The following is a 25,570-nucleotide window of genomic DNA, read 5'->3' as shown; positions in this document are numbered from 1 at the left end:
GTTTGGGACAACCAGTACATATTGTTACGGGTTGGGGTGACAAGAACCCCACGAGGGAGAAATGCTATTCAGTCGACATTTAAAGACGAACAAAGCTAATTTGCACTTTCCAAAACAATACATGAACCAAAACACAGCCATCCTTCAAAATCTGGACTTCTCTGCAGGGCATTTATCCAGCCAAGTGTCTGTATGGAAATGCAAAAACTAGGGTAAACTGTGAGTAAAAATGCATTTAACTGTGAAAATGACATACTGTACAAAAATGCATTCCAGGAGTATACACTATACAGAAGTGTGGTGTCCAGATCAAGAGAAGTAGTAGTACCACTCTATTCTGACTTGGTCAGACCGCATCTGGAATACTGTGTCCAATTCTGGGCACCACAATTTAAGAAGAATATTGACAAGCTGCAACGTGTGCAGAGGAGGGCAACCAAGGTGGTCAAGGGTCTGGAAACTAAGTCTTATGAGGAGCGCTTGAAAGAGTTGGGTATGTTTAGCCTGGAAAAGAGGGGAATGAGAGGCGACATGATAGCCATCTTCAGATATCTTAAGCGCTGTCACATGGAGGAGGGAGCATGCTTGTTTTCTCCTCCTCTGGACCAATGGCTTCCAGTTGCAAGAAAGGAGATACCGACTAAACCAGGCTTCCTCAACCTTGGCCCTCCAGATGTTTTGAGACTACAATTCCCAGCATCCCTGACCACTGGTCCTGCTATCTAGGGATCATGGGAGTTGTAGGCCAAAAACATCTGGAGGACAGAGGTTGAGGAACCCTGGAAACATTCAGAAAAGCTTTCTGATAGTAAGAGCTGTTTGACAGTTCACGAGAGATGGTGAACTCTCCTTCCTTGGAGGTTTTTAAGCAGAGGTTGGATGGCCATCTGTCATGGATGCTTAAGCTGAGATCCCTGCATTTCAGGGGGTCGGACTAGATGACCCCGGGGTTCCTTCCAACTCCACGATTCTATTTGGGAATATTGCTTTACCAAACCTGCAGGTGAGGCAAAATTGCACATAGGAATGCCTGCGTTATTAGGAAGATTTCACCCGAAGAATGCTGATGAATTTTCATAAAGACTTTAAACAAACAAACAACCTCTGCATGTGGAAATGTGGAGAGCTGAACTTCAGGACGGAAAGCGAGAAACTGAGAATACCCAAAACGGACACTATTCGCCCATCCTTAGCCAAGTCAACTCCAGCACAAGAAGCTGTTAGCCGTATGCGGAAATACTCGAAGGGTTAAAAAATCAAATACAAAAGCCCTGAGCCTAGAGAGGCTCCGAGGCACCCGTTGAAGGGGATGCGAAATGCTACGGCACTTTCCCGTTCCGCCCGAAGTGGGGAAGGAACTGAAAGTGGCTTTGGGTCCCCCTCGCGCGCCGCCCCCGCCCCCCGCCCCTGTCAGAGCAGCAGCAGCAGCAGTAGCAGCAGCAGCAAAGCCAGAGAGGCTGCGCAGTGCGAGCCTCCAGATGTGGGTGGAGAGAAGCTGCCAGGAGGGACGCAAAAGGTAGGAAGAGAATCATTTCCTCCCTCCGAGGGCCACGTGGTCCCCCTTCTGCTCCAGAGTTTTCTGCTCCCTGGATCGGGGGGGGGGGCGGGGAGCGGACGGTGGGGGTTGGGGGGTTGGGATCACACCTGGACTAGGGCTGCCTGCTTGCCCTTGCAAATGCACGCATACACTCTCTTCCTTGCTGTCTTGAAAGATGACCCGACACGCGTTTGTACACTCCCTTTTCGTAGATCCAGCTTGGAGTGTATACCTATAGATATATATGCTCATAGGCGCGCGCGCGCGCACACACACACACACACATAGATATACATATATATAGACAGTATGCACGCACACACGCACACAGCAGAATGAGGTGGGATCGTTTCCTGGCACGGTCCGTCGAGATTTCGCTGTACTACGAAGGACTGTCGATGGAGCGTGCCCTTTTTTTAAACTTGCACGTTGAGTCAAGGGCACCTGCTCCCTGCAGATCAAGAAATCGAAGCATCTTCGTTTGTTTGTTTTTAGCCTAGCTCACTCTGTCTCGGTTGTACTAGGTTTTTTTTTTACTGTAGGAAGTTTCTGACATAACGGGACAGTGGAACGTGTGAGTCCCCATGCCTGTACCAAAGATTGAAGTGGTACAGTCCTCCTGCATGTGTGGGTCAGGCCCTGACTGCCTTAGAGAAAAAGGTGAGGCAGCAATGCCTTGACCCAGGGGGGTGGGAGGTGGACCTGTCACCAGGTTGGACACTGTGGGAACAGGATGCAGAACTAGATGGGACATTGGCCTGATCCAGCAAGGCCCTTGTGTTCTTATCCGATTCCAGCTCCTCCCAGAACGGCTCCCAAACATTGTATACATTTTGTCAGATCTGACTTTTCTTTCTTTTCTGTAGAAGTGTTTCTCCATTTTCACTTCTTCTTTCATTTTCTTGTTCCCTACCACTATAGAATTTTGCATGTTTATCGGTTTATAGATAAACAAAATCAATCAAGAAACAGCCCTTCCACCTGGCTGCATTGAAAGCAAAAGATAAAATAGTTAGGCCCACTTCATCAGCCTTGAGTTTGTGACCAAGTGCAACTTGGTGGTAGCTATTATTTATTTTATTTATTGCATTTATATCCCGCCTTTTTCTCCAAAGAGCTGTACATGGTGGCATACATGGTTCTTCCCTTCTTCAGTCTCCACGACAACCATGTGGGGTGGGTTAGGCTGAGAGCCATTGACTGGCTCAAGGTCACCCCACCCAGTGAGCTTCATGACTGAGAGGATTTGAACTCTGGCCTCCGAAGTCCTAGCCAGACACTCCAGACACTACACCACCCTGGACTAAGCACTTAAATGCATAAAGCATTCGTCTATATGGCTTCCATCTCATTTAAATGCTCTTATCAAGTGGCAGTGCATGGACAGTGGTTGTGTCTGCACCAGAGGCCAAGATGGCTGACCACCATATATAATAACTAGCAAGTGTTGTTGGAAGGGCAAACAGGGTTATCAACTTGTATTTTACTTTCTCTGAGGGATCTTGTGTTATTATCAGTCATCACTGTATCTCCATGCCAGGGATTGTGGTTCCTTGTGCACCTGGGGACTGGAATATTAGGCGGGGTGAGAATAAAAATGGAACAATCTTCAGATGAGCAGTCCTGGGCTAAGAATGTTCCACTTTTCATGACAGGACAATGACTTCACTGCCTTACCACAGATTATTCTAACCACAGGCCAAGTCAAGAGATTGAGAGGCCTTTCTCCTCAGCGTGAGAAACTGAAACCGAGAGAAAGCGGCGGCTGCATCAGTCTCTTGAGAAGCAAAGAGGCCAGACTTCAACGCCCACTCCCAAAATGGCGGCTCCCCAAGCAGAAATGGCAGACCTGGCACTCCCATTGCCGGTTCGAGTCAAAATGGAGGCTCAGAGCCAAGTAGCGAGCGCTTCACCAGAAGGAAATGGTAAATTCCCCAGCTTAAGCCCCTGTGGCGCTGCCGAGGAGCTAGCGAGAGGAGCGTCTGTGCCCAGGGTGAAGCAGGAGCTGGCAGAGGAGCCGTCTCAGAGCTGGGATTGCCAATGGCAGCGGGTGTTGGAGGTGGTGCCCACTCCAGTGGCGGCCTCAGTGCGGGACAACCCACAGTTGCCTCCTCTGTCTCAGGGGGGCAACACCGAGGCCTACCTGGCCACCTTTGAGCGAGTGGCCGATGCTTCTCAGTGGCCTAGAGAGGAGTGGGTAACTCGACTTGTGCCTGTCCTCAGTGGCCAAGCCCAGCAGGCCTATTTTGGTTTGGATGCGAAAGACAAAGGCGACTATGGGAAGGTGAAGGTGGCCATTTTGAGGCTGGACAGCTACATGGCCACAGAGGCCCATCGCCAAGGCTTTCGGCACTTCTGTTACCAGGACGCCGAGGGGCCACGAGGAACGTGCCAGCAGCTCCAGGAGCTTTGCCACCGTTGGCTGAGGCCCGAGAGCCAGACCAAGGAGCAGATCTTGGACCTGCTGATCTTGGAGCAGTTCCTTGTCATCCTGCCGCAGGAAATGCAAGACTGGATCAGGGAACGTGGGCCTGAGACCTGCGACCGGGCCGTGGCTCTGGCTGAGGAGTTTTTGCAGGAGCAGCAGGAGACTGAGAGATGGGCCCAACAGGTATGGGACGTAATCGGCCCTGGTCTTTTCTGGGGGTGCTGAGAGGGTTTCATGGGTTTGCAAACAGGAAATTGAATTCTGTCTAGCAGAAAGGGTGGGGACATATCGCTTGGGGTGTAATCAGCTTTTCATAGTCCAAGAGCAGTGTGGAAAATAGACACGAGGGTGCAAGTCATCTTGAGAACTGTCCTGGCAGATTCCACCTTTCCCTGAATACAGTGGAACCTCAGCTGTCACACATAATCCATTCTGGAAGACCGTTCGACTTCCGAAACATTTGACAACTGAGGCACAATGGGCTGTCAGCAAAATCCATTGGAAAAAACGGAAAAACGCCCCTCAAAAGCCGTTTGACTTCTGAGGCGCATTTGGGGGAAAAAAGCATTCACTTTTGGGTTGTCAGCGTTCGAAAGCCGAAACATTAGACTTCCGAAGCGTTCAACAACTGAGGTTCCACTGTATATGTACTGGGGAAAAATACCTACAAACTATCGAGTAACAGCAGATATTGAAAATTTTGCCTCTAAAAGCAGTGTAGATTGTGTGTGTTGGATGCACAGGAGACCAATTAAAAATCCGCTGTATCCCCATGTGGCCAACACAAAGTGGGCTGTGGTTTCGTCTGAAAGTGGGAAGGTTATTCCTCACCACAGAATTGGGGGGGGGGGGAACTTGTCAACAAACTCTGTTCATATACTAGCTGTGGTGATTGCATCACACGCTGCTGGCCTCTTGAGGCACAGCGATGGCAGTTCTTTTCTGGTTTCATTCCCTACAAGGCTGTTGCTCCACTTCCCCTCATCCAGTGTTTCTGCTCAGATTGAGAAAGCTCGATGTAATCTGTATACACCCTGGCTGCTAGCACTTATTTATTCACATCCTTCAGATGGTATTATATTATTGATATTGTTATTATATATCCTGCCTTTCTCCCAGAACCGTACATTGTGGTCACTGTCAACATTTGTATGGGGAATGGGGAACATTTGTATGGGGACTCTCGTCACTTGGCCACAGGGAGTCCTGACCACGCTTTCTTTTTTCTTCTGGCGAAACATTTCATTTCAAACCCATGCAATTGAAACTTATCTTTGTGCACCCATAATGGTTAGAAACCTGACTTGTTGAATACAGAAACTGAGCTTCTATGGGTGCCATTCGGCATCAGTTTCTGCACAATCTAAATTATTTTTTTTCCTTTTTCCTTTTATTTATTTATTGACATTCTTATATTTCATCGGTAAACATTGTCATATTACATTACAGGACTCACTATAATATAATTTCCAACATGTATACAAAAATTATATACAGATTTTATATACCTAAAAAGAAAATGAAACAAACAAACAAACAAAAAGAACAAAGAAAAAAACAAACAATTTCCCCCCCAAAATCATATACATACCAACACACTAGACTTCCTGTCTTTCCCGTTGTATATTCCTTTTTTACAAATGAATGTACTCTTATTATATATTTCTTTACATATTATCTAATACATTCCTATGTCAATATGTGCTCTTAGTCTTATTTCCCAACTCAGTCTCACTCCAACATCAATCAAATGCCAGCATAGATAGTGAACCTTTACTGTATTTTTGAACATATGTTTTATATCTATCCCACTTTTCCATAAATTTCTGTTTTGAATTGCCTCTTAGGGTATTTGTTAACTGTGCCATTTCAGCAAATTCTTGTAGCTTGTAATGCCAGTCCGTTATTGTCGGGGCTTCTTGTTCTGCGCAACCTAAATTCAACCGTTTCCCGTTCTGTTCCTTTCAGATAACGGTGCCGATTGAGATGGTTATTGTAAACTCCCCCATTGTAGACCTGTCGGACTCGACACAGAGACATCTTCGCAGGGAAACCAAACCAGCTGACGAGGATAACAGCTTGCAAGGTAATCGCAACAGGGAAGTGCCTCGGAAGGATGGCTTTTCCATTTTTGTAGGGTTAGGTTTCTGCAATACAGCAGCCTTTAAGAAAACTGCAGTTCCCAGGAGCTCTGCTTGACCCTCCTTTCTTTTCGTTACCGGAGATGCCCAGGACTGAGCCCGAGATCGCAGGCATGCAGAACATGGCATGTTGGTGCCTCCAACCCAAACACCCATCTCTGTTTTCTCCCAACAGAAAGCTACTTTGCAAGCAGAACTGTGGCCAAGGAGCTACACCAGCCTGCAGTGGAGGAGCCGGGAAGGAGAGCTCCGGGAGGATTCGGGGAGGCTGTTTTCCCCAGAGGAGACCCTAGAAGGCCGCACGGGAGCGAGCGCGGCGTGGGGCTGCAGCAGAAGGGGGGCTGCCTCTCGGTCCGGGTCATCAAGGACAGGGGGCTCAGAGGAGTCCTCGCCGACCCGGAAGCAAAGCGCCACCTGTGCAAGGAGTGCGGGAAAAGGTTCCGCAAGAGGTGGGACCTCATTCGGCACGAGAGGATCCACACGGGCGAGAAGCCCTACCAGTGCCCGGAATGCGGGAACAGCTTCAACAGGAACACGACCCTCACGAAGCACCTCCTCGTCCACTCGGGGGAGAAGCCCCACCAGTGCGCTTACTGCGGGAAGAGATTCACGCGGAGGTCGCACGTCGTGAACCACCAGAGGCGCCACTCGTGGTAGGAGCTGCCTTCCGTTCCTCTCCTCTGCCGACTCTGGCTTGCCCATTAGCCGCGTCTTGTGGGGGTGGGGGGGTGCCAGTAGAAAGGAAGCATTTGTTGTTGTTGTTTTTATACCACCCTTTATCTGTAGATCACAGGGCAGTTCACAACATAAAAGTACAATATAAAAAACACAAAATACAACAGCCCAATAATCCCCCCCACCCACAGTGCCAAAGGCATTGATGTCAATCAGCCAAAGACCTGGTGGAAGAGGAATGTTTTTGCCTGGCACCTAAAGGTGTACACTGGTACTTCGGATTACAGATGCTTCACGTTACAGACTCCGCTAACCCATAAATAGTACCTCGGGTTAAGAACTTTGCTTCAGGATGAGAACAGAAATCGTGCAGCGGTGGTGCGGCGGCAGTGGGAGGCCCCATTAGCTAAAGTGGTGCTTCAGGTTAAGAACGAACCTCCAGAACGAATTAAGTTCTTAACCCGAGGTACCACTGTATAATGAAGGCACCAGCCGAACCTCCCTGGTGAGAGCATTGCACAAACAGGGAGCCACTGCAGAAAAGGCCTGTTCTCATGTTGCCACCCTCCAGACTTTTATGGAGGAGACACATGAAAAAGGGCCTCAGAGGATGATTTCAGGGTCCTAGTAGGATCATATGGAGAGAGGCAGCCCTTGAGGCATTGCGGTCCTGAGCCGCATGAAGAGGGTGGACTGAGAAACCCAGCGGCGTAGCGTGGGTTGTCAGCACCCGGGGCAAGGCAAGTAATTTGCGCCCCCTAACCCCTAACCTGCCGCCGCTGCCATCTTCTTCTTGCTGCTGCCTGGGCTGAGGTATTTACGGTAAGGTAGCCACGGCAGCGGCGGCGGGTCCGTGTCAGGTGATCTGAGGCGAGTTGCCGCTGGCGCTGCCGCCCAAACGATGCCGCTGCCGCCCAAACGATGCCGCTGCCGCCCAAACGATGCCGCTTGCCCGCAGGAGGAGGAGGGCAGAGAGGCGAGGAAAATGCAACATGGCCCAGCAGCTGCAGCAGCGGTGGCGGGGCTGTGAGGAGGGGCTGCCTGGCGCGCCCTCTGCGGCCAGCGCTGAGAGCCGCTGCCTGCCGGACGCCTTCAGCCCGGACGCGCGCACAGCTCGTCGGTTCCGCGAGACATGGGGCTCTGCTACAACTTGCGCCTGAGGCTCTTCGGCGACTCCGGAGGCGGCAAGCGCGCCCCCCCAGATGTTGCGCCCGGTGCAGCTGGCCCCCCCTGCACCCCCCACGCTACGCCACTGGAGAAACCTGTTTTGACTGTTGGTTGTTAGGAGACCCCTGTTCCCCTTGCAAAGCTGCAATTCCCAGAGTGGCGTAATAGTCGCTTCCTCTTCCCAGGGAGTGCTGGGAATTGTAGCCCCGTGAGAAGAGTAGGCCTCATCTAACAACTCTCAGAAAACCCTTTTAAAAACTACAGTTCCCAGGTTTCTTTTGGGCAAGCCATGTTACTTTATTGGCATGATACTGCTATCAATTGATAGTGCAGATGTGTGTATGTGCTTGTTTACATGTGGGTGAACATTCAAGCAAGCCACCCCTCCCTTTGTATTCTGAAGTGGTACAACCCGGGAGCACTTTCTGCGTTCAAACTCAGCCTGAATTAGGGATAGCTCAGTCAGTAGAGCATGAGGCTCTTTATCTCAGGGTTGTGGGTTCGGGTCCCACGTTGGGCAAAAGATTCCTGCATTGCAGGTTTGACCCTTGTGGTCCCTTCCAATTCTATGCTTCTATGTATTTATCCCACCTTTCCTCCAAGGAGCTCAATGGGAGGTACATAGCCTTCCCCATCTCTATTTTTTCCTCACAACAACCCTGCGAGGTAGGTTAGGCCCTAAACGGCCTCGGTCCAGTATACGTGAAGGAGCGTCTCCATCCCCATCATTCTGCCCGGACACTGAGGTCCAGTCCCGAGGGCCTTCTGGCGGTTCCCTCCCTGTGAGAAGTGAGGTTACAGGCAACCAGGCAGAGGGCCTTCTCGGTAGTGGCACCCACCCTATGGGACACCCTCCCACCAGATGTCAAAGAGAAAAACAACTACCAGACTTTTAGAAGACATCTGAAGGCAGCCCTGTTTAGGGAAGCTTTTAATGTTTAACAGACCACTGTATTTTAATACTTTGTTGGAAGCCGCCCAGGGTGGCTGAGGAGACCCAGCCAGATGGGCGGGGTATAAATAAATTGTTGTTGTTGTTGGGCGGGGTATAAATAAATTGTTGTTGTTGTTGTTGTTATATGGGCTGAGTAAGTGACTGGCCCAAGGTCACCCAGGGAGCTTCATGGCTGAGTGGGGATTTGAACCCTGGTCTCTCAGGTCCTAGTCTGACACCAACCGCCACACTGCGTCGGCTGTCATTATGGACCAAATTGACAAGAAAACGGGCTGAATTTCTGGTTTCTTACGATAACACACCTTCTCTCCTTTTTGTTGCAGCCAAGGAAGGTCTTGACGAAGTTCCTGCTGTCTCCTGTTGGTGCGACAGATTTGAGCAGAGAGCAAAGGAATTTACTCCTGTATCCAGAGGCGAAGAGGCTGCAGCCGGGTGTTTGCGCTGGGAGGCTCAGAAGGCAGGCTATGCTGTTGGCAGAGGGGTGGCTTCTAGAGCTTTTGTTGCTTGTGTGCATCTCAAATCTATGATCAAAGGATGTCTGAGGGCAAGCAGCTTCCAGGGGGTGGGGAGGGGTGGGGGAGAAGGGTCTGTACTATCCGTTCTGTCATTTGGCGAAGTCGTGAAACTGGGGGAGCATCTTAAGAGAAAGGAAAACTATCCATTGTCATTCGGATCCAGAAAGGCAGCCCTGGGTCAGGTTTCATCTATTTATTTAACATTATCATGGGATCACTTGCTGGAGCTGGAATATGTATCAGGACATGGGCAGGTGCCACTGGGAGGACTGCAAATTTTGAGCGTCTCACTCAACGTTTTTGTATCCAAGCAAGCTTTGCCAAGTCAGAAGTACACTTTCAGCACTTTGCTGTACCCATGCCGTTCGCATCATGGCAACAGCCCGAAGCTGGAAGGCACAGAAGGGAAGAGTGCTCTTGTAGGTTTCCCATGTGCATCTGGGTAGCCACTGTGAGAACAGGATGCTAGGTGAGAGACTGGCCATTGGCCTGATTTAGTAGGCGCTTGTTTTGTTCTTAAGCATTTAAAAGGCAAAATATGCTCCAGGAGCAGAGGAGCATGCTGGACTAGCAAAAGTGATGCCTGCAATGGAGCCCGGGGGGGAAATAGGGTACAGCCTAACTCACGGATAAACTCCAGGCCTTGAGCTGGAAATAGGATTGCCAACTGACCAAGAAAAGCACTGTCCAAATGTGCTCTTGTGCCTTTATTCGTGGCATAAAATCAACCCATTTCTCAGCATGGGGATAACACTACCAGTTGTGAATATCTACACATCCTGCTGCTGTTAAAGGCTTACAAGTGCAGCGGCTGGTTGAAAATTTGGCAGCCCAGGTTGGAAAGGGAGGGCTGGATGGGGAAATAGGAAACGTCCCAGCCTCCCATTCTGGGCAATGGCTCTTGTTGCTGAACGCTTTACAGGGTCCTGCCGTGATTCCTTGGCACGGCTTGCTACTTATGCAGGATAGTGACTGTGCCCCTACAGGTTGAGTAATGCACGTTGTAACTGACTTGGCTGTCGGTGGTGTATTTTAACTTTTAACTCTCTAGAAATGGAAAATCAACAGCGCTTCTGTTTATTTAATAATTTATTCCCCAGTTTCCCAAAACGTGGTACAAAAACCACTTACAAAAAAAATTCAAACATTAAAAAACCAAGACATTGGTTCTAATAAAACCTGGCAACAGTTGCTGTTGTTCCCTAAGCAGGATGCCTCTTGCTATTCAAGGCTCTCCTAGTCCTGTTCTATGAATGGTTGTGATTCCTAAAAGAGCAGAGCAGAAGCACACAGATTTTTTTTTTTAACATGTTGTTTATGGTGGGGGAGAAACTGAGCTTTCCTAAGTGCAATCTTGGATCTTTTGTTTAAAAAAGCACAAAATAGACGCAGGCTTAAGCATTTGCAGATCTGTTCACATGGTCATTATGGGTAATTAAGGGTTTTTAAGTTTGTTGGGGGGCTCATTTGTATATGCTCTTGGTTCCCCATATGGGCTTTATTTTAGCCTCTTTAAGATGTAGAACTCTGATTATGCTGGGAGAAGATCGCATTTTAATGGAGGACCTACTTGTTCTGAAAACACAAAGCCCATGACTTAGCGCAGATATGCAAACGCGTAGATGTCCAGACCAAAGCCACAGCTCTCCTCCCTGGTCATGCCAACTGCTGGGGCTAAGCCCTGGTTTGGCTTAGCATTAACAAGTGATCTGGCCCTCTATAAAGCAGCTTTCAAGAATTAGTAAACATACCCTCGATATACTTTAACAGTGAGAAGTCTCTGGCTGAACTTTCATTTCATTCACTTAGTGGCTTTAGGCGTGCCACTATTCACTGAGTCCTCTCCTATGCAATATAGGGATAATACTAGCCTAAGGGGAGGAATTGTAAGTGCTTTAAACAGAGGAAGAAATTCATGCAAATATGAAGTACAACTATTGCCTTAAGAACCTACTATATTTTACGAATGGTCAAGAAACATGCCATTTCCTTGTTCTGTATGAGCAGCCAGTGCAATAGGCATGATATAAAATTGTCCTAATTTTGACCACATTCCAGGGCTGTAGTTGTGAGCCAGCCAGAATAGCCAAAGGGCAGCCAGCATGGCCAAAGGGCAGAGATGATGGGAGCTGTATCCAGCCGCACGCGAAAGGCCACAGGTTCCCCTCCACTACTCTTCTTCGGGTGCTTTTTCTTGCTCTTCTGGCCCCAATTTGCTCTGCTCTGCCCTTTCAGTGTTTTGAATGCCAGTGGCAGAATTCCCACCATTGTCCCAGTGCACTGGAACATCCACCCTCCGTGGTTCCCAGCCAGAAAATCCTGGAGGACGGGAGCTTTCCATTCATCTTGCAAGTCTTGATTTCTCCCACCCCTGCTTTTCTTATTTCATAGACATCCTGCTGAATCCTTCAGTCCTTTTATTTAATCATTTCACTTAAGAGAATTAATTATTTCACTTGTCAGTTGCATGATTCTGGGGCTGGAAGCTTAAAAGAGCCCAGATCCAGCCGGGGAAGAAGCAAACACAGGAGCTGATTCAGGGAAGAGGAAGAGGCCATGCTGGGATTTTCAGAAGGGTCACACAAAGTGTCAGAATTCCTGGGCACTCTTCCGCTGCCCTAAAGGACGAAAGGTCAGCCATGGACAGCTTTTGCAAAAGCACAGGACTCCTCCTTCACAGCTGCAGCTCATTAGTCCAATGCTCCTGCAGCATAAAAGGAAGGAAATGGATTGACGTGCAAGGAACAACATAGCGGAGTGGAACAGGTGGAGCTTATGCCAGAGGTGATGTGGCCAAATAAAGGAGGTAGAATTTAAGCAGCACAGGCAGGAGATGAACTTGATTGGAAGGAAAGGGAGCTGGTTGGAGGAGAAAGGCTTATACGGGACAGGGATGGGCTTCTACATCTATCTTAGGGTTTCCATACAGCCAGAATTTCCTAGACATAACCAGAATACTGCAGTCGGAAGCAGTATCTGAGGGGAAATCGCTAAAATGCCTGGTAAAATCTGGACATATGGCGACCCACGTCAGCAGTGTCGTTCTTGGAGATTTTCCTTAAAAATAGCGGACATTTAAAAATGTCCAGATTTTTAACTGTTTGAAATATGGCAACCCTAGTCTATCTGCTTGAACACAATATACCGTATTTTTCGCCCCATAGGACGCACCTAGTTTTTTTTTTTGGGGGGGGGGGGGAATAAAGAAAAAAAAGTTTATTTCCCCCCCAGGCGCGGGGCGGGCGCGGGGGAAGCCCGAGCTTCCCCCGACCCGTCCCCAGAACAGGCTGCTGCCTGCAAGCCTTGTGAGCCTGGCGCGCAAGGCTTGCGGACACCTGCCTGAAGCACGGGGCGGGCTCCGCAGCTCGCCCCGTGCTTTGGGCTGCAGGCTGCCGCCCCAAGCCTTGCGCGCCCGGCGGGACCTCCCGCCGGGCGCGCGAGGCTTGCGGATAGCTTCCTGAAGCCTGGAGAGCGAGAGGGGTCGGTGCGCACCGACGCCTCTCGCTCTCCAGGCTTCAGCGAAAGCCTGCATTCGCCCCATAGGACGCATGCACATTTCCCCTTCATTTTTGGAGGGGGAAAAGTGCGTCCTATAGGGCGAAAAATACGGTAGTTTCCAGCACAAACTAGTCAAATATAGAAATAGTGTCTAGAGGCCTTTACCTGGGAGGAGGTGGGATCAGCTTCTAGGTTGCCGTAACAGCCTTTATGGTGACGAACCAGGTCCCCCCAGAGCACAAGATTCTTGCAGCTGGGGGAAAGGGGGACAAAGCAGGATTTTCTCAGTGTGGTAGCTGGAGCAGGATGAGGCAGGCTCAGGGCCAGCATTTCAAATTCTGTCAACCTGCTCCACCCTCTTTTAATTCTGCCAGTGCGCAGGAGGAGTTGCTTACCCTGGGCACTGCCCTTCGATTGGCAGGAAGTGAAGCGGCTCTTTCGCTAGGAAAGCCCGAGACAAACAAGTCATATGAGCAGCCATGGTGCAGCCAGGGTGGAAGCAGTGCAAGGGGATGTCATTGTCACCATCCTGCAGGGGGGAAAAGAAATCCAAAACACAGTCCTCAACTGCTTCTAGCTTAATCCCTACTCCAATAACAGACACAGGAGGAAACAGCACCAGTTCCTCTCTCATAAAGGCGTACAGCAATGGCTGTGTTTCCCCCCTACTGTCAGAGGCAGGGTGCCTCTGGGTATCACCTGCAGGGAATCACCAGGGAGGAGAGTAGTGCTGCTGCACTCCTGCTTTTCGGCTTCCTAGAGGCATCTAGTTGGCCACTGTGAGAACAGGACTGGACTGCATCGACCTTCGGCTTGATCTAGTAGGGCTTTTGCATTCTCCAACAGCCTGTGTGTCCTGACTTCCAAGTTCCTATTCCCCCGAATTCAAATCTCCCCCAGATTATTTCAAAAATCTGGCAATGGACACTCATTTCATAGATCTCACCTCTCAAACCATCCAGGAATGCCGGCTTCCAGCCCTCCTTCCCTGCCCCACTCACTCCAATCCATTCTCCTGCTAAAGGAGAGGCGGGGAACCTTTTCGGCCCTGATCTTTCTCCGTCCCCTCTACCCCTGCAGCCCAACTTTGAGAGGTGTCAGGAGCTGGAGTCAGGGGCAGGCCAGCAATAGAACATCTGGTGTCAATGAAGTTAACTCTTTATTCAAAAAAACCCAAACAATGCAGGGCTAGTGATCACAGCAACTCTTCCCAGTAGGTCTCGCCTCAAGGAGGCAATTGTGGGGACTGAAGGTCCCTGCCTCCCCACCACTCTCTAAGGCTTCTACCACAGGCCCTTCCCCAGGAACCTGAGGCTCCTTGGTCTTGTCTCTCTTTGCTCTACCCTCTTCATTCTTCTCCATGTTCTGGGAGACCAGAAGAAAGGGGGAGACTCCCTGGCTTCTTCAGCAGCCTCTCCACCACTCCCCTCTGCTTCTGCGTCCGGACTGCTCTCTGCCACAGCCTCTTCCTGCTCACCAAGCCTTGTTCCCTCTTCAGCTTCTGACACCTCCCAGTCTGCTTCCTCTTCTCCCTCTGACCACTCACAGTCATCGCATCACCACTCCCCGTGCTCTGAGCCTTCTTCCCTTCCCCAGCTAATGCCACTCCTCTGCATCCAGCCAGTCCATGAAGACAGGTGGGTAGGAGACCAAATATCCTAGACCCAGCATTACCTGGAATTTTTTCAGACAGATGCTGCAGCGTTTTGGGGTAGCCACATTCACCTCTGAAGCTTTCACCCCCTTGGTCTTGACAGCTCGGACCTGCCCAAAGGCCACCGGCATGTGTAGCGGAGGTTCCAGGCCTGCAGGGAAGTCCCTGCAATATTCCTGCTTGAGCCAGCGAATGGTGAGGGGCAGACGGCACCAAGGAGCAGTTTGGAGCATGTGGGCTAAGACACGCAGGTGGAAGTCAAACTGACGCTCCCGCGAAGTGCGGCGGGTCACGTGGGTGAGGCGGCGGGAGGAGTGTGGATGCTGCCAAGCCCACTCAAACTGCGTGGGGGAGAGAGGAAATCAAAGGAGGTTGCTTAGGTTTGTGGGGGACTAGCAGTTGTGCGGAAAGGAACCCCACTGCTAAAAAGGAAAAGGAAGGTGAGCGGAAGTTGAGAAGGGCCTTACCCGCAGAGCAGCCACATCAGAAGGGAAACCGTGGATGATCAGCACCATGTCCCTGCAAGGAGAAAGGAAGGAAAATTTGATTTCCCAGCATGCACAGCCTAGAAGTCTAGTTCCTAGTATGCACTGAAGTCTCCTCAGAATGGTTGGCCTAGAAAATGGACATACCGAGATGGAAGACATAGACAGAAAAGGAAAATTTGAATGTCAAAGCTCAGTAGTAGAATACGTGCTTTACAGGCAGAAAATCCCAAGTTCAATTTCTGATATGTCAAGGCTGGCCTGGGAAAGCCCCCCTCCGTCCACCAAGTATAAAACCCCGGAGAGGTGCGGCCAGTCTGTGGTCGACAACTACTGAGCTGGATAGGCCAAAGGTCTGACTTGGAATAACCATAGCTGTCAACTTTTCCCTATTTTTAAGGGACATTCCCTTATTCTGAATAGGATTCATCACAAGAAAAGGAAAAAGTTGACAGCTATGGGAATAACGCAGCTTCCTTGGCTGTTATGCATTACCAAGGACCACGGCCGCTCGTCTTCCAAGCCCCACCGCGTCGCTTCCCGCCATTGTGCTGATTGATGCGTCGCTCAGGATTGACAGTGAAGCCGACGTAGACTCGGCCATGGTAACGAGGGTTGGTGCAGTACAGAAGGTAGACCCCAAAGAAGTTGCACACTTCCACCACCATGGCAACCGCCGAGGGCTCAGGCACGTCCAAGGAGACCTACAAGGAAGGAGAAAGCAAGTGTTAGGCGAAGAGTCCCGCACTCTTCTAGCGGTACCTGTTGTTCCTTTCTCACCTCTGCCCTTCCTTTGCTCCGAAGCCTTCCCGTTTTCCACACCGCTCAGTATAGGGCTGCCGCCTCTTCTCCTGGCAGGGCTCCTTTTCAAGAGATACGTGCAGGGCAGAAATCCAGCATCACTGCCTCTCCATGGAGGGGAGTCTTGGACATGTTGGGCTGCTGCTTGTCAACACAGTTCTTGGAGGAAGAACGGCCCAGCGAAGGTTCTTTATTGCCATAGAGGGGAGAGCTGCACCTATTGAACCTCTGCCTGCCATGCAGCACTACCGGAATATAGTTCTTGCTTTAGCATTTCCCATCATGCCCTGCGCCTTTCAAACAGAGGCCCCTCCCTTTCCCATCATGCTCCGCCTGAGCCTATCCGCAGTTTCCCATCATGCCCCGCACCCCACTTTTCTGTCCCCATCTCGGTCCGCTTGCTACCCGTCAACCTTCCACCTTAGCTCCGGCTAACCGTTTCTTTTGAGTTCGGCCTCGTTTGCATTCTATTGGCTGCGGCGAAGATGTGCCCCGCCCACGTGGGTAACCTCCCGCGAGAGGAGCGGGTGACGTCACGGGGTGTGCAGGGAGCATAGACTTATTAAGAAAATCTTAAAGAGGTCTAATCGGAACTAGTGTCGAAGAGTAGCCGAAAACAATTTTTTAAAGTCCATAAAGTCTAAAGGCGCTTTTTCGTAACGCAGTTTTTCTTCATTTTCATCTTTAAACTGTTTAACAGGGTTGCGCTGAGATATATCTTTGTTTACATTTGAGAATATGGCTTGCAACAATTACAAAAAAAAATAAACACTCAGATAAACGTTTCTGAATATGTTAACGAAGCGGTGTCAAACCGCGGTGTCAAACATGGAGGCGGTTTTATATGTCTCTAGTTCATTCCTCTGCACAGAAGTAAGCCCCAATTAGTTCAATGGGTCTGAGTAGGATTGCAGCCTAAACCTGCGTAGGATTGCAGCCTAAACCTGCGTAGGATTGCAGCCTAAACCTGCGTAGGATTGCAGCCTAAACCTGCGATAGGCTCAGGGTGGTGTCATTCTATTCCTTATTTCTTCTCGTTGGTAAAGTGATAATAATATCGATATATACTTTGCATTCAAATTTAGAAGAGAAAGTTAATTCAATTTCTCCCCAAAAGACTGCGGCGGTGGGGCAGCTCTAATTTTTTCTTTCTCTACGGTAAGATAAATTACGCGGAAGTAATGCAGGCACGCACGACTTTAGGTCGATGTGATTGGTTAGAGGAGACATGGGGCGGATGTGACGTACGCCATAGGCGGAAGTGGGGCGTGTGGGGGTTCTCTTTCATCTCGGGCGCTTCCCTGGGCAGGATGGAGGCGTCTGGCGCTCTCAGCGTGGAGGCCTTGCGGGAGCGGCTGCTCCAGGGGCTCGAGGCCGAGCATGTGGTAAGCGGGGCAGCCCCCCAGGGACCTTTGACCCTCCCCTCTTTCTCTGAAAAAGAAGCCGCCGCTTCCTTTGTTGGAAGAGCCATTCTGTCTCCTTTCCCTGCGGGGCTCCTGGACGCTCTTTATTCTCTCCCAGCGCCAGCCTGGTCCGGGTTTGCTCGGAAGGAAGGGCTGCTGTGTGTAGTGAGCTTACTCCGAGGAAAGTGTGCACAGAAATATAGCTTCACACTAGTTAGGTGTCAGCTGCAAATCTTGGCAATTAAAATATTGGGAGGAGTGCAAGGAAAGAGATAAGTAATGCATCTGATAGTTATTAAATTTTGTCTAAAATGAGATCAAACCAGAATGACTATCACCTATATTCTAGGACCCGTGGGACGCCTTTTAGCATTGTCATAAGAGTGCCTGCTATTCCTAAGTGTTTTCCACTGAGCTTGCTGGGGTTTGCGTTCTATAAGTGTACCTAGGATTGCAGCCTTGACCAGCTTTGGGTGGTTCTGTAGTTAGATTAAGAGAAGTGGGTGTACCCTTCTTAGTAGGGAGTGGACTGTCACTGTTTCAGTTGTACACCTTGGTACGCATTATGCACACACCTTGGTACTTGGCTTGGCTTGCTTTGTATTTTCACGACACGCAGGTACCTTACCCTGAAATGAATTTGCAAGGGGAGGGGTGGCCTGCGTTGACTCCTCTTCTAAACTCTGTATAATCAACCTTTTCCTCATTCCATTACACAAGGAGGTGGAAGACACAACCCCTGGACGCTGTGCCACAAGCTTCAAAGTCCTGGTAGTTTCCCCACGATTCCGAGGAAAAGCCCTGTTGCAGCGGCATCGGTAAGTAGGGAGAGGATGAGTTAGCATAGCTAGGGGGACTCTCTTCTCCTCTCACTGGTTGGCAGTGTCTCTTTAAAGACTCGGATTCTTGAGTCAAAAGACTCCCAAATAAAGTATTCCTTGTATCTCTCACCCGCTCTTGTCAGTGCTACAGCTTCATGTGCTGTTCCTTACCCAGCAACTTCTCCCTTCCATGATTGTTTTGTTCTTGCATTTACTTACATTTCTATCCCACCATTGCTACAGGGACCTCAAGGTGGATCACATGCCCCCTGCCTGATTTTACCTTCACAACAACCATGTGAAGGAGGGTTAGGCTGAGAGTGACTGGCCCAAGGTCATTCCGTGAGCTTCATTGCACAACAGATGTTTGAATCTGGGTCTTATGCTAGTCCAGTGATGGACAAACTTGGCCCTCCAGCTGTTTTTTGGACTACAACTCCCATCATCCCTAGCTAACAGAACTAGTGGTCAGGGATGATGGGAATTGTAGTCCCAAAACAACTGGAGGGCCAAGTTTGGCCATCACTGTCCTAGTCCAACACTCTTAGCTCTTACACCGGGCTCATTACACCCTTGCCTACATCACTTAACACACTGCACTTTAACAAAATTCCATTGCGTTCACAATGAATTGTGTATATCTCAAAAACACACTCACTGACATTTTCCGTATCCTTGGAATTTATTAAATTGATGTTCTGATTTTTCATTAATGTGATCAAAGTGGCTAAATCAAAGCTGCCTAAGGTTTAATTACGTTAAACCAAATAGCACTTTATAAATATGCAAGACTCGGGAAATGTTTTACAAACTTTGTCCATAAAAACATGGTCAGTGATTATTTTCTGGAAAACTTGGAATCAATAAAATGCCTTAAATAGAGGGGGCTCTTATCTGTAGTTAGCTATTTGACTTGTATTTAATAAACAAAACTAAATATGCATGTCATGTTAGGCTTACATGCGGTATAATTGTCTCTTCCAAAAGCACTTAAACTTAAATGATTGTGTGTATTATTGACCCCCCCCCCCAGTGTTGCTTGAATGTTTTATTCAAACAGACTGAAAGCTTTACTTGTAAATTTTATTTATTGGAGTACTTGTAAATGTTCAGACATAACAATTCAATAGCATAGACTTCCCTTACATTGTTTAAATTTTAGGGGTGGGGGAAATGAAGGCACTGAAAACTAACATACTAACAGCCCAAAGTGCTGCGTATTAGATACAGATGTTTCATTGTATAGTGGTATGAAAAAGTTAATTATGACTTTGAAGCCAACCAATTTGACTGGTATTGTACGGATTCCCCATGTTACTCATCACATCTGCAGCCATTCATTTTTGGAAACGTCAAAAATTTTCACAGAGAAGAGTGGTGAAACAGTTTCCGCACCACACCATTGACTCCTTGAATTAATCGGTTTGACTGTGTGCGTTAGAAGTTGTTGCTGGTACCTAAAAATGGCCAGAGTGGTACTTTAAAAACTTACATTACTGACTAAGATGCAGTCTAAAAGCAAGAATGCCCTTGGCTTTTTGCCCATTTCCATCTCCTCTCCCCACCTTCCCTAGGCTGGTCAATGAAGTCTTAGTGGAGGAGTTGAAGCACATTCACGCCTTTGAGCAGAGAACGCTAACGCCAGAGCAGTGGGCGAAAGAACAAGAAGCTAAGTGAGAGAGGAGCTCCTCTGCCCTGGGAAAGAAGGCGGCGGCAGCCCAGAGACCAAAACAAACCCCCAAGGGAAAGGGAGAGGCAGCTGTGAAGCAAACATATGCAGGCGTGGGACCCACCCAGGTCTGTCCAGTGGGAAGACTAGGAGGACTTGGAAGAGCATGTAGCAGAAAATAAAATGTAAAACCAGTTTCCTTGTGTGTTATAGTAATCATTCCTACCTGTTGGACTCTGCTCTGAGCATCTCTGAAGCCAAATTCTCTAAACAAGGATAGGGAACCTGTGACCCTCCAGGTGTTGCTGGATTACAGATCCCATCATCCCTGGCCATTGGACATTCTGGCAGGAGCTGATGGGAGTTCGAGTTCAGCAACATGGAGGCTCATAGGTTTTTCCACTCCCTCTTTGACAATACCTTCCTATCCTGCGTGTTTCAGATTTTTTTGGGGGGGGCAAAGGGAATGGGGCACTAAGTAATTTTTTTCCTTTACCTATAGGTGAAAAGGTTCCAGCTACATTTTTTTAGTACGTGTGCAAACTAACACTTTGTTTTTGTTGGTAGGAGATCATTGCTTGATCTCTTCTCTTTCTCTCCCACCCCCCTGCCATTGATTGTTAAAAGAAGTCTTGGCCCTTAAAGAAGCGGTAAATGAGGTGGGATTGTTCTTGCAAATATAGAGTAAGATTTTAAAGTCCCAGGAGATAGAAGGGACCTCAAGGGTCATCTAGCCCAACCCCCTGCAATGCAGGAATCTTTTGCTCAACGTGGGGCTCGAACTCACAGCCCTGAGATTAAGAGTCTCATGCTCTACTGACTGAGCTAGGGAGACAGAGAGAGGAGGGCAGCTGGGTGTAAAACAGTGGTTCCCAAACTTTCCCGACCACTTGAAAATTGCTGAGGCTCGTGGTGGACCACTTAACAAAATCTCCACCTGTTGTAGCAATTGTAATGTGTTGTGCTAGGAACTGCAGTTTGGGAGCCCCTCTTTTGCTGCCCTCTAGTGGTTAAACAGAACAACTGTAGAATTACGGCTTGGTGTGACTGGCTACTGTACGTACTCCTATGACAAAAAAATGGGAATAGTAGGGTTTTGATTGTGTTTGCTGTCCTCTGGGTGCTTAAAAGATGAGCTTGTATTATCTGATTGCATTCTGGACTGAGGGGACGGGGAGGTCAGGCCACTTGGTATTATTAATTTCTAGCCCACCTTTCTGGAGGAGGTCTCTGTGATGTTCAAGAAGAGGTTAAAAATAAGTACTAGGCAAACCCCACTAGTACTGCCACACAATATAAGAAAACTTGATTGATCGTCGTGAGTTTTGACTAATATTCATATAAACTTGCATATGACAATACTTCTAAAGAAACAAGCGTACTTTATTAGGTAATGCACACTTGGGGTTGTTGCAGCATACATCTTAAAAAGATATTTCCCTTCTCACACGTAGGAGGGGAATGTGTCTTCTAAGAGAGCCCTTGCTACCTGCTTTTTAAAAAGAAGTACTTACTCACCCCACCCTCTGCAAGTTGCTGGCCGATAGAAATGTACCCCGGCCTAGTTAACCAAAATGTTCAACTGATTGCCGGTGAAACATTGCAGCCCTGGTTAAAACGTGAGACAAAACCACTGCAGGAAGATGGTCCTACAGCACTTCTACAAAAATCCTGAAGGTGGGTAAAGTTTTCTCAGAGGAGGCAGCAGCATGGAGGCGGTGCCATGCATCTAAACTGGGAGCTGGGAGGCAATGCGGAGGAGGACGCCAGCAGGTCGTGGGGCAGAGAGGCGACTGGCGTGCAAGAACTTGGCAAGAGGGTGAGCTTAGTGCTGCCCAAGGCAGCAGGTGGAACCTGGCTAGCCAAAAGCAAAGCCCGTTTGGAGCTGGCAGGCTGACTTTCTGCCCTGAGTTTGGGGGTGGGTGGTGCTTAATAATGCCCTGAGGATCCACCCATTTAAAAAACTGAAGGGTTTAAAAAAGACCAATGAAACAAAGTCCAGTATGACCGATGGAGAACAGCTATTGGTTGGGTGGCAGTTGAAGGGCGGGTGCTATTTCTTCACAATCTGCTCCAGCTCTGAGATGCGCCGTTCCTGTTCTGAGACAGTGGCTTGAAGCCGCTTCAGGTCCTCCGAGAGCTGCTCCAGAGCTGGACTCTGTGGGAAAACACAAGGCAAGCTTCAGTTCTGACCCACAGCAACCGGTTCTTCCAGCTCTGACTCGGTCCCTTATTCTGATGCCCCTCGGACCCAGACCCACTGGCCCAGTTCTGGTGGTGGCCCAGATCTTGGGCTCTCTCCCCTTCTTACCCCTGGCGCTGTCCCTTCGTGGGAATGCTGGCTTCTTTTGGGCCCTTGGAGGAGGGTCTGGTTGACCTTGAACTCTCTGGTCTTCTGGGGCGTGTAGCCGTCCTTGAGGGAGATGAGAATGGGGCTGGCATTCTTCCCCGACAGCCACTCTTGGGAGGTCAGGGCAGCATCTGGGCCAGCTGTGTCAGGATACAGGTCCTCTTGGAACAAGTCTGACTGCAGAGAGAAGGCAGAAGAAGAAGAGTTTGGATTTAATGTCCTGCTTTATCACTACCCTAAGGAGTCTCAAAGCGGCTAACATTCTCCTTTCCCTTCCTCCCCCACAACAAACACTCTGTGAGGTGAGTGAGGCTGAGAGACTTCAGAGAAGTGTGACTGGCCCAAGGTCACCCAGCAGCTGCATGTGGAGGAGCGGGGACGCGAACCCGGTTCCCCAGATTACGAGTCCACCGCTCTTAACCACTACACCACACACTGGCTCTCCAAGACACAGGCTGAACAGAAGGGGCAGATAGATCTAAAAGAGACCTCCCACTCTGTTATTGGGGAAAGAGAGCAGCAGTTCCTCTCCCTCAGGGGGACTCCTCCTAGGCCTCTCTCTCCACCCTTCTGTCAAGGATTTCCTGAAAAAGTCCCTCCAAATTTCATTTATTTTTATTTATTCCATGGCATTTACATACCGCTTGAAAGAAAAGGAAAAACCCCCAAGTGGTTTATGAAAAGCTGAGAACAACAAATCCAAACTCAAATGTCAAGAGGGTAAAATGGATGCCTCAATTACATAGAACAAGGCTAGAGAATTACTTAGGGGCCACATTCCCTTCTGGGAAGCCTTTGAGGAGCCACATGCTAGAGGTGGGAGGGGCCAGAGACAAAAGTGGGTGGAGCAAGAAATGCAAAGTTTGCCTTTAAACAGAAGTTGAGTTTCTGCAAAGACACACTGTGGATCTCCCCATCCTCCACGATTTACAGAACCCGGGAATCTCAGCTTACCTTCCGAGGCACAGTCATTGCAATGGGTTCACATTTCCTCTCGTGGAGCTTGTAAAACCTGGGAGAGGCAAGAAACACTTCTAGTAAGGATAAGCCTTGGAGGGGAGGGAGACGAATGCCCCTAAACGAAAGCCAAAGAATCCTAGATGTTTTGTTTTTGCCTCGATCAGGGAGGCAGGGCGGTGCAGTGGTTAGAGAAGCATTGACCCAACATGGAACTGGCTTGGCTGATGGGAGTTGTAGTCCTAAACATCTGGAGGGAGGGTGGATTGGTGTTTCAGACCAGGACTAGCAAAATGGGGGTTCAAATCCCCACCCAAGTATGAAGCTTACTGGGCCAGTTACTATTTCTTAGCCCAGGAATGGATAACCTGTGTCCCTGTGGATGTTGCTGGACTCCAGCTCCCTTCAGCCCCAAGCCAGCATGGCCGATGGTCAGGGGTGATGGGAGTTGCAGTCCATCAACAAATAGAAGCCAACGGGGCAGCTAAGTTTACCTGGCAGGGGTGCTGGGGGAATAAATTGAGGCAGGAGGAAAGGGACCGGGAATGCCCTCCTTTGGGTGCGGGGTGGGAAGAGGAAGAAACACAAACGCATTCACAAAATACCTGGCAATCTCGCATTTGCTGACATCCAAGCCTCGCTTGGGCATCCAGCCTCCTCCTCGCTGCGACTCCTTGGAGGTGAACATGGATAAGTAGTGCACAAAGGGCGCCTCTCCTGTGAGCTCGAAGTAACGGATGCTGCTGTCTCCCTGCAACAACGCAGGTAAATACGAGGGTTTGATTCCAGAGCTTTCCCAACTGTAAACCCCCTCTTCCTCCCTGTGAGCTGAGGTGCCCTTCTAACAATTCCAGTGAAGGATGCGAAATTCTGCCCTCTCTTCAGAAGAAGTTTCTGTTCCCCTCGTCCTCTCTTGAAATGTCAGTTTCAAGCTCTCCCCTGCTCTCTTCCCTCAAATCACCACAACCCCCTCGATTAGCATCACAGAAATTGTGAACAGCTTCTCCGGAGTTCTGCTTCTACACACCGTCAGCCCCATCCATCCAGAACTCACCTTGCCGGTCAGGTAAACCACGTTGGTGTCTGGATCATAGTAAGGCAGAAGGACTCCGCTGCTTGTGTCTAGCTCCTGGAGGGTTAATGGCTCCTCAGGTTTCCTCTGCAGAGTAAAAGTGAGAAAGCAAGTTAAATTTAAGTGGGTGGGACCAAGAGTCCAAGGAGGAAGAGAGACTAGAAATCCCAAGTTGAAGGCAATTCTGCTTATGCAGGAGAAGCATATATTCTCATGTGGTGGGTATCCCCATCGCAGGAAGAAGGGGTTCTCGAACCACAAAACATGGGGTTTTATCCAGCAAGGCTCTACTCACTGAGATTAAGGAACATATTTTAGCCACGTGTATTGACTTCGGTAGGCCTACACTGAGGAGGACTAGATTGGAGATGACCCCTGGTTGCAGGCTCATAGCACAGTAGCCAAGAGACTCGGGGCTTTTTCGCAGCCAGAACTCAGTTCCAGCACCTCTCAGGTTGGTGCCACTGCCATTATAAGAGAATAAGCATTCATGGTGAGTTCCGGCACCTCTTTTTCCAGAAAAATAGCACTGAAAAGATTGAACTCTGAATTAGGAGACCGCATCTCCAGCAGAAGGCGGTGGTTTTAGGTGAGCAGCCTCAGTACCAACACCCAGTCTGTAATGTGGGCATAACAGCTGGTTTGTTTTACAGAGATTTTTGTCAGAACCGCTGATAAAATTAAGGGGAACCACATGCTTTATGAGCCAACAAAAGTGTAAAATAAATGCTACGTTATTCAAAAATATTGTTCAAAAACAAGTTAATGAGCACTAACTAGAGTACCTGTGATAACGCACGCAATTCCCCCAATCGTGTGTGTGTGTGTGTGTGTGTGTGTGTGTGTGTGTGTATCTGAGTGCTAATTTGTCACTGCATCTGTGGGGACTGACATCAACGAAAGCTTAAAGACCGTTAGTGGCCTTTAAGGTGCCACAAGACACCTCGTCGTTTTCACTGCAACAAACCAACGTGCCTACTACTCTTTTGGAATCTGAAACATGTACTTCTTGTCTTTCAAAAGGTTTTCTTTGTTTAATTATGTAGAGGAGGAGGACGGCACAGGTGGCCATGTAATGCCCCAACAATATATATCCTTTTATTAGCAAGCCTCCCTTGAAGTAGGGGTGGGTTACCCCTTCTCCATTACGGCAACGAAAGATACACATCCTGACAATCGGAGAGGACAACCCTCCTTTCTTCTCACCAGGTCCCACAGCGCCACTTGACGCTCACTCATGCGGCTGAAGCCCGTTGTGAAGAGCTTTCCATCCTTCACAGTAATCGCCCGGACAGGACGTGAGCCCTCGTGGGGGCGGGGCAGCTCCTGTGGTGGGAAGAAGAGGCAGGAGGAAGCATCAGATACAGCTAACACTTTAGCCACACCTATTCCAGGTAGGCTCCGCCCACATCTATAAAGTGCCACTCGCTAGGGAGACAGGT

General features: G+C 49.1%; 4 protein-coding genes across 8 annotated transcripts in view; 2 read left to right on the top strand and 2 right to left on the bottom strand.

Annotated features, from left to right (window-relative positions):
• The first annotated feature begins 1,396 nt into the window (after positions 1–1,396).
• Positions 1,397–11,178, top strand: LOC310748335 (zinc finger and SCAN domain-containing protein 12-like). 4 transcript variants are annotated; one of them, XM_083584045.1, is made up of 5 exons: positions 1,397–1,516; positions 3,236–4,148; positions 5,934–6,051; positions 6,282–6,759; positions 9,227–11,178. In XM_083584045.1, the coding sequence occupies exons 2-5, from the start codon at positions 3,357–3,359 to the stop codon at positions 9,240–9,242; spliced, it is 1,404 nt and encodes a 467-aa protein (XP_083440171.1). In that variant the 5' UTR covers positions 1,397–1,516; positions 3,236–3,356; the 3' UTR covers positions 9,243–11,178. The 4 variants fall into 4 exon arrangements, with proteins under 4 accessions (XP_083440171.1, XP_083440170.1, XP_083440173.1 ...); XM_083584044.1 differs by having other exon boundaries at positions 1,421–1,516; positions 3,193–4,148; XM_083584047.1 differs by having other exon boundaries at positions 1,445–1,516; positions 3,220–4,148; positions 9,227–9,667.
• SLX1A (SLX1 homolog A, structure-specific endonuclease subunit) lies at positions 10,490–16,369 on the bottom strand. Its single transcript, XM_083584048.1, has 7 exons — positions 15,836–16,369; positions 15,551–15,759; positions 15,038–15,089; positions 14,591–14,911; positions 13,312–13,445; positions 13,082–13,169; positions 10,490–12,122 (listed from the first exon to the last, which is right to left on the bottom strand). Exons 2-7 carry the CDS (start codon positions 15,721–15,723, stop codon positions 12,093–12,095), a joined length of 798 nt encoding a protein of 265 aa, XP_083440174.1. The 5' UTR covers positions 15,724–15,759; positions 15,836–16,369; the 3' UTR covers positions 10,490–12,092.
• Positions 16,370–17,086: 717 nt separating this feature from the next.
• BOLA2B (bolA family member 2B) lies at positions 17,087–19,944 on the top strand. The gene is made up of 3 exons (XM_083582041.1): positions 17,087–17,241; positions 17,980–18,077; positions 19,655–19,944. The coding sequence occupies exons 1-3, from the start codon at positions 17,167–17,169 to the stop codon at positions 19,755–19,757; spliced, it is 276 nt and encodes a 91-aa protein (XP_083438167.1). The 5' UTR covers positions 17,087–17,166; the 3' UTR covers positions 19,758–19,944.
• The window catches only part of CORO1A (coronin 1A), a 78,513-nt gene continuing 72,092 nt past the window's right edge, over positions 19,150–25,570 (bottom strand). For both annotated transcript variants that reach the window (XM_083582037.1, XM_083582036.1), the window contains exons 6-11: positions 25,335–25,454; positions 24,111–24,215; positions 23,662–23,807; positions 23,054–23,111; positions 22,061–22,276; positions 19,150–21,907 (exon numbers count right to left, since the gene is read on the bottom strand). In XM_083582037.1, the coding sequence (XP_083438163.1) occupies positions 21,803–21,907; positions 22,061–22,276; positions 23,054–23,111; positions 23,662–23,807; positions 24,111–24,215; positions 25,335–25,454 (750 nt within the window). In that variant the 3' untranslated portion in view covers positions 19,150–21,802. The remainder of the gene's footprint in view (positions 21,908–22,060; positions 22,277–23,053; positions 23,112–23,661; positions 23,808–24,110; positions 24,216–25,334; positions 25,455–25,570) is intronic.

The sequence above is a fragment of the Podarcis filfolensis genome, assembly GCF_964270895.1.
Source record: "Podarcis filfolensis genome assembly, chromosome: 13".
NCBI lineage: Eukaryota > Metazoa > Chordata > Lepidosauria > Squamata > Lacertidae > Podarcis > Podarcis filfolensis.
The sequence above is the reverse complement of the archived record's forward strand: the minus strand, read 5'-3'. Positions and strand labels throughout refer to the sequence as shown.

What these genes read in the sequence shown, in the direction of transcription:
- LOC310748335 (XM_083584045.1), top strand. Translation starts at nt 3,357, where the DNA reads ATGGCGGCTCCCCAAGCAGAAATGGCAGACCTGGCACTCCCATTGCCG. An exon ending in CTGAGAGATGGGCCCAACAG is followed by an intron (nt 4,149 to 5,933) that starts GTATGGGACGTA and finishes TGTTCCTTTCAG; the next exon opens with ATAACGGTGCCGATTGAGAT. An exon ending in CGAGGATAACAGCTTGCAAG is followed by an intron (nt 6,052 to 6,281) that starts GTAATCGCAACA and finishes TTCTCCCAACAG; the next exon opens with AAAGCTACTTTGCAAGCAGA.
- SLX1A (XM_083584048.1), bottom strand. Translation starts at nt 15,723, where the DNA reads ATGGTGGTGGAAGTGTGCAACTTCTTTGGGGTCTACCTTCTGTACTGC. An exon ending in ACGAGCGGCCGTGGTCCTTG is followed by an intron (nt 15,090 to 15,550) that starts GTAATGCATAAC and finishes TTCTCCTTGCAG; the next exon opens with GGACATGGTGCTGATCATCC. An exon ending in CTGATCCCACCTCCTCCCAG is followed by an intron (nt 12,123 to 13,081) that starts GTAAAGGCCTCT and finishes TTTATGCTGCAG; the next exon opens with GAGCATTGGACTAATGAGCT.
- BOLA2B (XM_083582041.1), top strand. Translation starts at nt 17,167, where the DNA reads ATGGAGGCGTCTGGCGCTCTCAGCGTGGAGGCCTTGCGGGAGCGGCTG. An exon ending in GGCTCGAGGCCGAGCATGTG is followed by an intron (nt 17,242 to 17,979) that starts GTAAGCGGGGCA and finishes CCATTACACAAG; the next exon opens with GAGGTGGAAGACACAACCCC. An exon ending in GCCCTGTTGCAGCGGCATCG is followed by an intron (nt 18,078 to 19,654) that starts GTAAGTAGGGAG and finishes CACCTTCCCTAG; the next exon opens with GCTGGTCAATGAAGTCTTAG.